The following is a 13,143-nucleotide window of genomic DNA, read 5'->3' as shown; positions in this document are numbered from 1 at the left end:
GTCAAGCCCAAATCTGGAGCATTCCAACCCAGGTGAAATCGTACCCAGCACGAGCGGCGCCAGCCGCAGTTGGGTACGTGCACGCTTGAGAAAGCCCCGATTCGGGGGTAGCGCTGGCACTAAGTCTCCCTGGCCGTGGGAGGTGGGGGCTGCCTTATGATTATTACTGGTCTTCCCAACGTGCTTGCGGTCTGCAAGGCAGGAGTGGAAGGTCCTAGGTCACCGCTCTGGGATGCCGGGCACCTCCCAGGATGGAAAACTTGAGGTTTAAAAATGGACATTTTTCCAGAGTCGGCTGCCAATCCAAAGAGATGCTCGGTTGGAGATCCCGACCGGCGCCCCCGCGCCCCCGCTCAGCCGGGCTGGCTCCCCGGGTTTGGGCAGCGCAGCACAGACCGCACCAAGGGATGGGCCGAACCCCCAAAGCCCCGGGCCCCGCCAGAACGCGGGCAAGGTCAGGGCAAAGGTACGGCGGCGGCACCCCACGCGCCCCACCCCGCGACCGCCAAACACGGCCGGACCGGCCCAAACGCGGAGCCACGGATGTGCACCCCGGGTGCTGCGCGAGCGCGCTCGAGCCCCCTCCCCCCCACTCTCGGAGGGGCCCCGCATGCGGACCCGCACCCGCTACACGTGCGGCCAAACAGGCAGAACCACAAAGACGGCCGCGTAGGGAGCGCCCCGGAGCCGCCGCCGCCGCCGCCGCCGCCGCCGCGCGCTCGGCGGGGCGCAGGGCACTGCCCCGGCCCGCGCCCTCAGCCTCGGCCCCGCGCACCGCCCCGGGGGGCAGAGCGTGTCCCGCAGCCGCCCGGCCGCGGGGACCCAGCGAGATGCTCCGGGGGCGCGACGGGGGTCCCGGGGTGGCCACGCGTCCGGCGGCAACGCCCCGGCACGGCGAGGACTGCGGCTCCGGGGGTCCGGCCGGAGGGCGGGCTGGGGGCCTTCGGGCCGTCACTCACCACCTGGCGCGCCACATCGGCCGTCGCCATCGCCCCCTCCCCGAGGAGGAGCTCGCGCTCCGGGGCTGCCACCGTGCCGGCTGCTGCCTCCGCCGTGGCTGCTCGGGCTGTAGCCGCCGCCGCCGCCGCCGCCGCCGCAGCCAGGACTGTGCCTCCACTGGCGGCCGGACGCTGCTGCCGCTGCTGCCGCTCCTGCTGCTGCTGCCGCCGCCGGGACGCTGCCTCCGCTGCTGCCTTCGCCGCCTCTCCAGCTACTGCACAGGAAGCCGGGGCGCTTCTCCGACAAAGAGAAAGTGTTACACTTTGGGCGCGACCAAGTCAGGCGGGGGGGGGGGCAGCGCCAAGGGGACGCCCCCTCCCTCCCCCGCCCCTGCCCCTTCTCTCTTTCTCCCCTCCTCCTCTCCCCGCCAAACTCAGCCTGCCTTAGATCTTCCACCTCCTCGGAGGGGCCAGCGGGCCGAGAGCGGCCTGCAGGGCTGGCCCTTCCCCGCCTCAGACTCCTCCTCCCTCGCTTCCCCTGCCACCCGAGCCCGCGACCTCACTCCTAGGGCGACTGGGGCTCGGGCTCCCCTCCGGGGCCTGGCCATGCCATCTCCCCCCTTCCCCCTTCCCTGGGCTCCGTGGTACGTCCCGAGCTTGGCCCAATGGTCACACACGCACCACACTACCCCCCCTCCCATCCCTGAATCCCTAGTCCTGGGGTTGCGGGATAGGGAGCCCCCACCCCCACCCCGAGCCCCGTGCCCTGCTCTGTCCCGGTTGCCCGCTGCAGTCCGCATCCAAACCCCGTGGGCGCGCGCGCGCTCACACACAAACACACTCCTACCCCCCCACACACACGCTTACACGGACACACGCTTGCACACACACACTCACCAGCTTTCCCATTGACACGCAAGCGAGCGCACAGCGAGCCTTATTCACACTCACATACATGCTTACACACACACACACGCTAACCAACTCACACTTCCCAGAGCGCACACACAAACACACTTACACACGCACCTCCACACTCACTGGAGCCGAGACACGGGCACCCGAGCACCTCCACCTCCCCCCCTGGACTCCAGCCGTCCCCAAGGGCCAGCGGGGATCCAGCCCCGGGGCTGCGGCACCTGCCATCACCGAAACAAAGTGCGGAGGGTTATGGGGGAGGGGAGCGGAAAAGAAAAGGCTTCCCTTTAGCCAGTCCCCAAAAATTCCCTCCCCTCTGCCCCAGGACGTTGTAGGAGCAAGGTGGGCTCTTTACGCTTGGAAGGGAACCCCAATTCAGAAGCCGACCTCTGGCTGCTCGGGCCCGGGCTTGGAGCGTGTGCCCCTTTTGTGTGGGCAATAGGGCTGCCAAGAGAGAAAGAGACATTAATTGGGTGGGGGGGGGGGGGAGAGAAGGGAGGAGGGATGAGAACGAGAAATGAGTAACCTCCAGCTCTCCTGTCTCTACCATTTGATTTCCTCTTATCCCTCACTCCCGACTTGGCAGGCTGAACCGAGCCAGGGGCCATGATGAAGCTTGACCCAGGGCCCAAAAGCTGCCCCCTCCCCTCCCCTGGCCTCTTCTCTTCTCCATTCCCCCCCCCCCCCTTTTCATTCTCTCTTCTCCCACCTACTTGTTCTTTCTTCCTCTATGTTATGAAAACTGCCTCGGAAGACTTAGGCATCTAACCGAGTGATGCAGGCTAGGAAAGCAACTCCTTAGCTCTCCCTAAACTGCTCCCAAAGCCCGGGACAGGGAGGGGAAAGCGGGAAGGGAACAGGGAACATGTTGAGAGAGAGAAGGAAAGACAGAAGAGAGGGGAGAAAGCAAAGAAACAAGACGAGAATGACTTACTGAGGTGAGCCCGGGGCCTATGAGAAAGAGCATCCAGCGTCAGAGGACCTGAGTGCAAATCCCATGGGCCCTGTGGTTGATTTGTAGGATCTTGGGCAAGTCATTTAGCTTTGGGCTTCCATTTCATATATGGAAATCGAGAGGGTTGGACCGACTGTCCTCTGAGATCCTTTTGAGGTACACAATTCTAAAGGTGACAGACGAGATCACAGATTTAGTACTGGAAAGGACTTTACGGGCCCTTGAATCCTACTCCTTAGTTGTATGAATGAGGATATGGAGGCCCAGAGGAGTCAAAGGAACTGCCCAGCATGACACAGCTATTGTGTCTGAGACGGAGCTTGACTTCTCCCTGATTCCAGGCCTGATCTCTTCCCTACTACCCATGGGGACGAATACAGGACGCTGAATGCCCCCAAATGTATGCTACTCGGAAGAGAAAGAAACAGAGGGGAGAGGAAGACAAAGAAGAGAGAAGGAGCGATCAAAATGAGTATTTTCTGAGCCCCTGTTGTATGCCTAGTGCTATGCTGGGCGCTACAGAAGGGTGAGCTGATATGGGAAAAGATTAGCACTGTCAGTTTCCCAGGCCCCATTGGGAACTAAACAGTTAATGGCTATTAGAGAGTGTTATATAATGAAGTAGGAAGCTAGGCTGCAGTGGATGTAGTGCCGGGCCTGGAGTCAGGAAAACCCCAGTGCAAATTCTACCTTCAACACTTACTGACCGTGCGATTCTGGGCATGTCCTTGAACCCTGTTTGCCTCCGTTTCCCCATCTGTAAAATAAGCCGGAGAAGGAAATGGCAAACCACTGCAGTGTCTGCCAAGAAAATGGAAAATAAAACTTTGAGGGCTAGGAACTGGAATATGGGATTCCAGTGGCGTAGAAAACTCCCAGATCAGGAGGGAAATTCTGCAGTGCACGTGGGCACCTTTTCTTCCATTTAGAGTTTTAGGGAGTTGCCTGGGTTCAGGGGTCATATAGTGTTAGAGACAGAACTTGAACTTTGACTTTTCTGGCTCATGAGAGCAGCTCTAGGCACTATAGCCACACTGCTTCAATTGAGCTGATGGTGAAAAATAGTCCTAGTCAGTCAGTCAAGGAAATAATTCCCAAGCATTTCTTATTATTGGAAGTGAACAGGGTTAAGTGACTTGCCCAGGGTCACCCAGCTAGTAAGTGTCTGAGGTCAGATTTGACCTCAGGTACGTCCTCCTGGTCCTGGTACTCTACCCACTGTATCACCTAGCTGCCCCCACAAGCATTTATTAAATACCTACTCGGAACCAAATCCTATCAGAGAGTCTTGGAGCTGAGAGGAACCTTGGAAAAAATCTGGTGCAACCCTGACATTTTATACTTAGGGGAATTTCCAAACAAGAAATGACTTCCCAAGGTCACTCAGCAAGGTAATGAAAGAATCAAGAGTTCCATTTTCAACTGATTATATACATATACACATAAATCTGTGTATACACATAGAAGTGGATGTAGATATTTAAAATCTAGCTGTACATAACAGACATTCTTATTTGTGTTGCAATCCTTTATTTCTGTTTCATGATGTATATGGAAAAGCACATTTATTTGGGGGTTGGCTAATTTAAAAAAAAAAAAAAGAGAGAAACTAGAAGATCAATTTGACAGTGGAGTGAATCAAGGGCAGTAATGTACAATAAAGTTAGAAAGGTACATTCGAACCAAATTGTAAAGAGCTTTAAAAACCAGAAGAACTTAAATTAGATCTTAGAAGAAATAGGGAACCATTTAGAGTATAGTGAGTAGGGGAGCAACAGAGTAAAACAAATACTTTTTTTAAAAAAATATGCTTTTGTTATGAATTTGACAAATACAAATATTTTCATACATGAGAAGAACAAAAAAAGAAGATTGTGTGGGGAATTGTCTATCTATTACATCCAGCTTAGTTTTTTTAAGTATATATTGAAACTAAAATAGCAATACCCACACTATTAGCTTGTCAAAGTAAGTGTTTGAGAGAAAAATCACTTCATCTTTCTCTGTCCTGGCTTTACTTCCCATCATTCAGAACCATATAGAGTTAGAGTTAACCCCCAAATCATGTGGTCTAGCCCCTTAATTGTATAGTTAAGGAAATAGCGACCCAGAGAAGTGAAGTGATTTCCCAAGATCTTTGAGGTAGCAAATGTCAGATGTGAACTCATGTCCTTTGACTTCAGAACTAGTACTCTTTCCACAATACCATGAGCCTTGAGTCATTCCTCTATCCGTGAATTCCTCACTGCCATTCTGTCCTACTAATCCTTGGAGAGGATCACTAAGTGGTGCTACAGGGAGTGGAGTGCCAGGCCTGGAGTTGGGAAGAGTCCTTTTCCTGAGTTCAGATGTGGCCTTGGATTAGTTGTGTTACGCTGGGCAAATCACTTAATCCTGTTTACCTATCATCTCTCGGACAAGAAGGAGAAGGAAATGGCCAATCATTCAGTATCTTTGCCAAGAAAATCCCAAATGAGATCATGGAGAGTTGGATATGACTGCCAATGACTAAAGAGCAATAATCCTGGGATGATTCCCCCTCTCCAATAATCCTGGGATGATTCCCCCTCTCCACCTTTTCTCCCCAATGAAAGTTATGAAACTGGGCTGATGGGATCCACTACTAATGCACACCGGGCCCTTAACTGCTACGTCAATCATGAATCATTGACTCCCTCTCATGTCTTCCACAGCAATTGTTGGAAATCTTTACTCCCCTCAAGCTCCTCAATTCATACCCACTCACTGGGTGCTCACTGTCAGCAAATGACCTCAAAACCTACTTTACAGAGATCAAGGCCATGAGCTTCCTTCAACTCCCCTCCTCCGCTCTGTCTGTGTCCTCTTTTACCCTTGTCTCTTTCTCCTCCAGTCTAAGAAGGACCAGCAGTCTCCCTTGGAAAGGTCAATTCCTTCCCCAACGGCCTTGAGCCCATCTCCCGCCATCTCTTCCCTCTCTTTTGTCTTCAATGTCTTCCTGGCTCTCTGGTTTCAGGCCTTCTACCTACCCACCCCGTTTTTATGTTTAAGTTGTCCCTACCCTTAGAAGAAATCTCCCTGACTCTACTATTCCACAAAATTATCTTATCTTTCTTTTTCCACAGCCAGATTTCTAGAAAGAGTTTACCACTGCCCCATGCTCACTCATTCCTCAACTCCTTCTAATCTGGTTTTACGTCACTGACCTTATGCTTTCCTCAAGGTCAGTGAAGCCTTTCTTATCATTCAGCTCAATGTATTTATTCTCATTCCTTAGGCTCCTTGATAACATTCCCTCTCATTTGTGACCATTTTTGCTACTGTATTTGTGGTTCTAGTCACTTAGACATATCCTCAACTTTAGTATCGTCCTCTCCTGCCCGACCTCTCCTTCCTTCTCATAAGACTGGAAATCTGACCTGGGAAAGGAGTCCAATCCCTTTGTTATAAAGAGGAAACTGAGGCAAAGGACCTTAGAGACTGTTGAGTCCAACCTCTTTGTTATACAGAGGAGGAAACTGATACATAGAAATGAACTTGGCCAGAATCACACCAGTAAGTCTTTGGAGTTGAATTTGACCTTTGTTCTATTTATTGTACCACACTGCTTCTTTTTTGTTGTACTCCCTCTTTCTTTGACATTAGTCTATCAGGCATTGTTTTAAGCTCTAATGATATAAAGAAAGTGGGGAAAGTCCCTGCTCTTAAAGGAGATTATTTTCTAATAATTAGCTATAGGCAAGATGTGTACAGAATCCATGGGAAGTAATCTCAGAGGAGAAGGCATTCAGGAGCAGGGACGTAGGGAAAGGCCTCCTGTTGAAGGTTGACTTTGAGAAGAACCTTGAAGACAGAAAAAATAAAAGGTACAAGTCAGGGGACAGCCAGGAGCTGAAATATTGTATGCGTGAGGAATAGCAAGGAGGGTAGAGTGGATGGATCATAGTGTGCATAAACTGGAAAGATAGGAAGGAACTGGGTTCTGAAGAGCTTTAAGTGCCAATTGGAGAGGTTTATACTTGATCCTGAAAGTAGTAAGGAGCCATGGGAACTCATTAAGGAGAATAAGGTGACATACTCCATCATTTCAGTCATGTCAGACTCTTTGTGACTCCATTTGGGGTTTTCTTGGCAGAGATACTGGAGTGGTTTGCCATTTCTTTTCCCGGTCATTTTACAGATGAGGAAACTGAGGCAAAATGATTTGCCCAGGGTCACACAGCTAGTATTTGAGGTTGGATTTGAACTCAGGTCCTTCTTAAGTTCATTTTCTGGATGAGAAACTGAGGCAAACAGGGTTAAGGGACTTTCTCAAGGTCACACAGCTAGGATATGTCTGAGGCCAGATTTGAACTCAAGAAGATGTCTACTGACTGTCAGCAGTCACTCTGCTGTCCGAAGTCAGAATTACACTTTAGAAAAATTACCTTGCTAGATGAGTGGAGGATCCATTGGAATAGGGAGAAACTTGAGGCAGGGAGAACAATTAGAAGCTTATTTCAAAAATCCAGTCAAGGGGTGAGAAGGGCCTCAACTATGGTTGTGGTTGTATGAGTAGAGACAAATGAATCTTTAGGAAAGCTGTTATGAAAATAGAAACGACAAGATCTGACAATGGATTAGATAGGGAAAAGAATGGGAGAGGACGATACTAAGGTGCCCTTAATAATAATGGGGAAATTCTGGAAAGCAATTTGAAACTATGTTCAGAAAGCTATTACAATGTGACCCAGGGTATAGGGTCTATTCCCCAAAGAGATAAAAGAAAGGGGAGAAAAAGGCCCCCTCTGTACAAAATTATCTGTAGCAATTCTTTCTTGTGGTAGAAAAGAATTGGAAAATGAAAGAGTGTCATCCATTAATTGGGAAGCAGCTGAACAAATTATGGTAGATGAATGTGATGGAGCACAAATATGCTGTAAGAAATGAAGACAGGGATGTTTTTAAAAAGACCCAGAACACTTGCATGAACTGATGCAATGGATTGGGCAGGTCCAGGAAAACACTGTATACAGTAACAGCGATATAAAAAGATTCAGCTTTGAAAAACGAAGGAACTCTGATCAACACGCTGAGCAACCACAATTCCAGAGAACTCATGATAAAATATGCTGCCCATCTCCAGATGGAGAACTGATGGACACACAAGTCAGACTGAAGCACATTTTCCCCCTTTCTCTTGCTTTTTTTGTTTGAAGCTGGCTAAGGCATAAATTCGTTTTGCATAAATACAAAAATTTGTAATGGTTTTGTTTTTTTTTTTTCCTTCTTGGTGGGTAGGAGAAGGGGAGGGACGGAGAGCATTTGGTATTAAAAATAAAATAAAATTGAATTTAAAGAAACTACAATAAGAAAATTCAGAAGGTAATAAGGGATTGATAAAGATATTGGGGACATGCTGAATTAGAGATGCTTATCAAGTTTATCAAGCATTAAGGTCAAGATGTCCAAGAGGCAGTTGGAGATGTGTGATTGTAATTCAGGAGAGAGACAGGGTTTTATAGCTCTGGGCATCAAATGCAGAGAGATGCTAATCAAACTTTGGGGAGCTGATAAAATCCACAGGGAAGAGAGTATAGTAAGTAAAAGAAGCGGGGTCAGGACAGAGCTTGGGGATTCCCACAGTTAGAGGGTATGATGAGGATGAAGAGCTGGCAAAGGAAACTGATGATCAGTAGGGTACAGAGGAAGAGAACCAGGGGAGACCGGAAGCAAGGTGGGTGATTAAAGGAGTGTGAAAGGCTGCAGAGAAGTCAAGAGGGGTCAAGATTGGAAAAGGCTATTTTCAAATACTTGAGGGGAAGGGAGACCAACTAGCAAGTTATTGTGGTAGTCCAAGGTGAAGTGATGAAGATTTATCTCAAAAGAGAGGTTAATGAAAAATGGCAGTAGAGGGACATTTGAGAAATGGCAGTGTGCAGTATTCCAACTCTCCCACTTAGACCACCCACTGCATCCTGGGGACATCACCAGTTGTTTTGACCTTTGTTTTGTCACTGGACTCCAATGACTAAGAGCAGAGAGGGAGGCTGATGATCCTGCAGGTCTGCCTCACTCAAATCCAGTTCACATGCAAGTCAATAATCATACTCCTCCTGGGCAGCTAGGTGGCTCAGTGGATAGAACACCAGCCCTGAAGTCCAGGAGGACCTGAGTTCAAATTTGCCCTCTTCCTAGTTGTGTGACCCTGGGCAAGTCACTTAACCCCAATTGCCTCAGCAAAAAAAAAAAAAAAAAAAAAAAAAAAAAAAATATATATATATATCATACTCCTGATGTTATTGGTCCTTTTTGAGAAAGACAGATGAACAATAGCAATCTCAGTGTGATAACTGTGTGAGTGGAGAATAGGAGACATATAGGACAAATGTGGTGAAGGCAGAAATGACAAGGCTTAGTGAGGGAATGGATGGAATTAGGACATCAAGTGGTTAATTGTGGGAGCTGAGTGAACCCCACAGACTCCATTTTGTGACTAAGTTCTGGAGTTAGCCCAATTTCCTTTCTTTTTAATTACTGGGCTAATTCAAATTCTATCTTGTGAGAAAACTTTATTCAATTGTGGGAATTGGGAGAAAACTTTATTGTATTGTTTGCACCTGGCCCTGTGTGTCTGGGAAGCTGAACCTCCTCTTCCTGCTGCTTAGAGACCTAAGGATCTCGCTTATGCTAAGGTTGATGCAAGGAGTTTTCTTAGAACTATACATCTCGATTCAGGCCAGTTCCAATGGTCTTGTGATGGAGAGAGCCATCTACATCCAGAGAGGGGACTGTGGGGATTGAGTGTGGATCACAACATAGCATCCTCACTCTTTTTGTTGTTGTTTGCTTGCTTTTTGTTTTCTTTCTCGTGATCTGATTTTTCTTGTGCAGCAAGATAATCATGGAAATGTCTACAAGAATTGTATATGTTTAACATATATTGGATTACTCGCTATCCAGGGGAGGTGGGAGATGAGAAGGGAGGGAGAAAAAAAATTGAGAACACAAGGTTTTGCAAGGGTGAATGTTGAAAATTATTTATGCATATGTTTTGAAAATAAGAGGCTTTTGCATTTTGTTTTCTTTCTCATTTTTTCCCTTTTTGATCTGATTTTTCTCGTGCAGCACGATAATTGTGGAAATATGTATAGAAGAATTGCACATGTTTAACATGTATTGGTTTACTTGCCATTTAGGGGAGGGGCTGGGGGGAAGGTGGGAAAAATTTGGAACACAAGGTTTTGCAACGGTGAAGGCTGAAAATTATCCACATAAGTTTTGAAAATCAAAAACTTTAACTAAAAAAAAAAAAAGTTTTAATTAAAAAGAATTATACATTTCCAGCAACTCTGTGTCTTATTTGAACACTGACCATATACTGATCCATCAGTTACTATTTCCTATGGCTCTTTGTTCACAGACCTTTGACGTGGGGACATGAAGAGGGACACCTTTTTTCTTTCTTTTTTTGACACCTTTTTTTCTGATTTCACCTGTTCACTCTCTTCCTCTTAACTTGGAAAGTCCCTGATCTTTCCTCCGGTTAGAAATCAGATCACCTAATTCTGTATCCTGGTTAATTGTTTCCTTTTAATTCACTGGTCTTATTTGGTTCACTGTTTTTAATATATCAAATTCTGTCTCTCCCTGTATTTGGGGTCCAGCCCCAAGCTGAGGAATGGGCTTTGGTCATAATCTGCCCGACAGTTGACATGCATTGTTTAATAAATCGATAAGCTAGAAGCTCAAACTTCTGTTTCCTGTCATTTTACCTTTCATCCTCCACATTGACAACAGATTGGCTGTGTGGGGTGAGTGCCAGGGAGCAGATGAGGATCAGATGAGAGGAAGGGAACTGAGGGGAGCTCGGGCTTTGGCTTCAGGCAGGGTAATCTCTTCTCCTGTCTGTCTCTCCCCTCATGGAGAAGGAAGCAACCTGGGGCCTATAGATAGCATCCCTTTGGTTCCAAGAGCCACTGTCTTGCATCAGCAGCCTGTCAGAGTCCCAGAGGAGGGAACAGGGAAGCCAGTGTCAAGAAATCAGCTGCAGCTCAGTGCTCAGGATGGAGTACAACTCCTCTCTTCCACCTTCTTACTTCTGCCTAGAATTCTCTCCCACAACAAGTGGTGAATTCTGGGAAAGAGCCTGCTTGTCTTAGTCATTTCCAGAGTCTGGCATCTTTTATGGGGGGGAATGATGGGAAGGGAACAAATTCCTATCAAGTACCTACTATATTCCAGGCACTGTCCTAAGTGCTTAATAAATATTATCTCATTTGATGTTCTCAGTCCCTCTGGGAGGGAGGTGTTATTATTGCCATTTTATAACTGAGAAAATTGAGATGGACTATGGTTAAGTGACTTCAGGGCACAAAGCTAGTAAGTGTCTGAGGCCATGTTTGAACTCAAGTCTTCCCCACTCCAATCCACTGCACCGCCCAGCCATGTAGCTCATAGCCATGTCTCATTCTTAAACTCACCACATCTCAAATTGAACATCATTTTCCCCTTTGAACCTGCCACCTTTGAACTTTCCAGTTTCTGTTGCTAGTACCTTCATTCTCTAAGTCTTACCTCTCCCTTACCCCCCACATCCCATTGGTTGCCAAGGGCCGTCTCACAGATCTCCCACTTTTCCCTCCTCCTGGTACCGTAAGACTTCATGTCTTACCTCAGTAATTGTCATGACCCCTAATTGGTCACTCCTCTACTGGTCGTCCATCTCCAGTTGATCCTCCATCCCACTACCAGGGTCATCTGCCAAGGGAGCAGCCCTGATCATAGCAATCCCTACTCAATGGCTCGCCATTGTTTAGAGGAAAAATCCAAATCCTAGAGTCTAGAGGCTCCCCCTTCAACTTCCCTTTCCTTCTTTTAATTTTTTTTTAAATAATAATAGCTTTTTATTTTCCCAAATGCATGCAAAGATAGTTTTCAACATTCACCCTTGCAAAACTTTGTGTTCCATATTTTTCTCTCTCCCTCCCCATCTCCCCTCTCCCCTAGACAGCAAATAATCCAATATTCCCTTTCCTTCTTTTAAATTAAAAATAATAATAATAGCTTTTTACTTTCCCCAATTCATGCAAAGAGAGTTTTCAACATTCGCCCTTGTAAAACCTTGTATTCCAAAATTTTCTCCCTCCCTCCCCACCTCCCCTCTGCCCTAGACAGCAAGTAATCCAATATTCCCTTTCCTTCTTTTGCTTTTTTTCCAATTCAGCAAATATTTCTTAGATACTTGCTGTATGGCAAGAATACCTCTGAATGGGGTGAGAGAGGCTAATGAAGTTTAGGTGACATCATCTCGAATTCACTCAATTTATAGTCTATCCCAGGGCTTCTGAAACTTTTTCCACTCGGGGACCTCTTTTTGTCCAAGAAATTTTTATGGGAGCCCCGGTATATAAGCGTGTAAAATAGCTATACAAACCAAATATTCACTGAGAAGAAATCATAATTTGGCAAATTCAGTTACAAGACCCCATATGAGGTCATGACCCACAGTTTAAGAAGTTTTGGAACCACACAGGTAAATAGACACACTTATATATGACTGACCTCATTTCCTGGTCCCATGTATCCTTGATAATCACAGTTTTTTGCTGCATGATGGGAAGAGCACTGGCTGTAGAGACAAAGGGCTGAAATTCAAATCTGGCCTCTGAGGTCCCTTCCAGTGTAAAACCCTGATCCTATGTGTGACCTTGGGTCTCAGTTTTCTTATCTGTCAAATGATAGATTTGGGCAAGATGGCTTCTGAAGTCCCTTCCAGCTCCAGGTCTTCATGATTTTCACATAATGTCTCGATTCAATCCACCTTTCATTGTCCACTCAACTATAATTCCTTGAAGACTGTGCAGCTTCATGATAGACATGGCAACATGAGAGAAACTACTGAAGTCAGAAGGCTGGGCTTCTACAGCTTGGGATCATTGAAAGCATTTCCAGCCACAGTCCACGGGAATCTCACCCTTCCACTGAGGCTGAGGACCACGGTCAGGACTTTCCCAGGAACACATCTTAGGTCCAATCTGTCTTTCCATCTTTCCCATACTTCTACTTTCAAGTCAAGTCAGCACGTATTTGTTAAGTGATTTACAATGTATCAGACATTGTGGTAAGCACTGAAAATGCAAATACAATAAAAAACCAGGCAGACCCTGCCTTCATGGAGTTTACACTCCCATGGGGGAAGATAACACATGAAAGGGGAGCTGAAAGAGAGGGGAGAAGGTGATCATTCCAGGGACGTGATAGAGAAGTTCAAAGAGGAAAGACTGGAACCAGAAGAGTGAAGAAGTGAACCTGGCTAAGGACCTGGAAATTGAGTGGATGCCCTTTAGTTTGGAAATGGCCGAATAAATTATG

General features: G+C 47.2%; 2 protein-coding genes across 5 annotated transcripts in view; both read right to left on the bottom strand.

The window, feature by feature from the left end:
* Nucleotides 1–1,506, bottom strand: part of SEPTIN6 (septin 6) — a 62,513-nt gene extending 61,007 nt beyond the window's left edge. For 2 of the 4 annotated variants that reach the window (XM_074277242.1, XM_074277240.1), the window contains exon 1: nt 960–1,233. In XM_074277242.1, the coding sequence (XP_074133343.1) occupies nt 960–989 (30 nt within the window). In that variant the 5' untranslated portion in view covers nt 990–1,233. Of the gene's footprint in view, nt 1–959 lie in introns of all 4 variants that reach the window. The other 2 variants (XM_074277239.1, XM_074277241.1) reach the window with 2 other exon arrangements.
* Nucleotides 1,507–1,707: 201 nt separating this feature from the next.
* Nucleotides 1,708–13,143, bottom strand: part of LOC141549040 (uncharacterized) — a 50,478-nt gene continuing 39,042 nt past the window's right edge. The window contains exons 5-6 of the mRNA XM_074278388.1: nt 2,791–2,977; nt 1,708–2,300 (exon numbers count right to left, since the gene is read on the bottom strand). The gene's annotated coding sequence lies outside the window, so the exon portion shown is untranslated. The remainder of the gene's footprint in view (nt 2,301–2,790; nt 2,978–13,143) is intronic.

This window comes from Sminthopsis crassicaudata, chromosome X (genome assembly GCF_048593235.1).
Source record: "Sminthopsis crassicaudata isolate SCR6 chromosome X, ASM4859323v1, whole genome shotgun sequence".
Taxonomy (NCBI): Eukaryota; Metazoa; Chordata; class Mammalia; order Dasyuromorphia; family Dasyuridae; genus Sminthopsis; species Sminthopsis crassicaudata.
The sequence above is the reverse complement of the archived record's forward strand: the minus strand, read 5'-3'. Positions and strand labels throughout refer to the sequence as shown.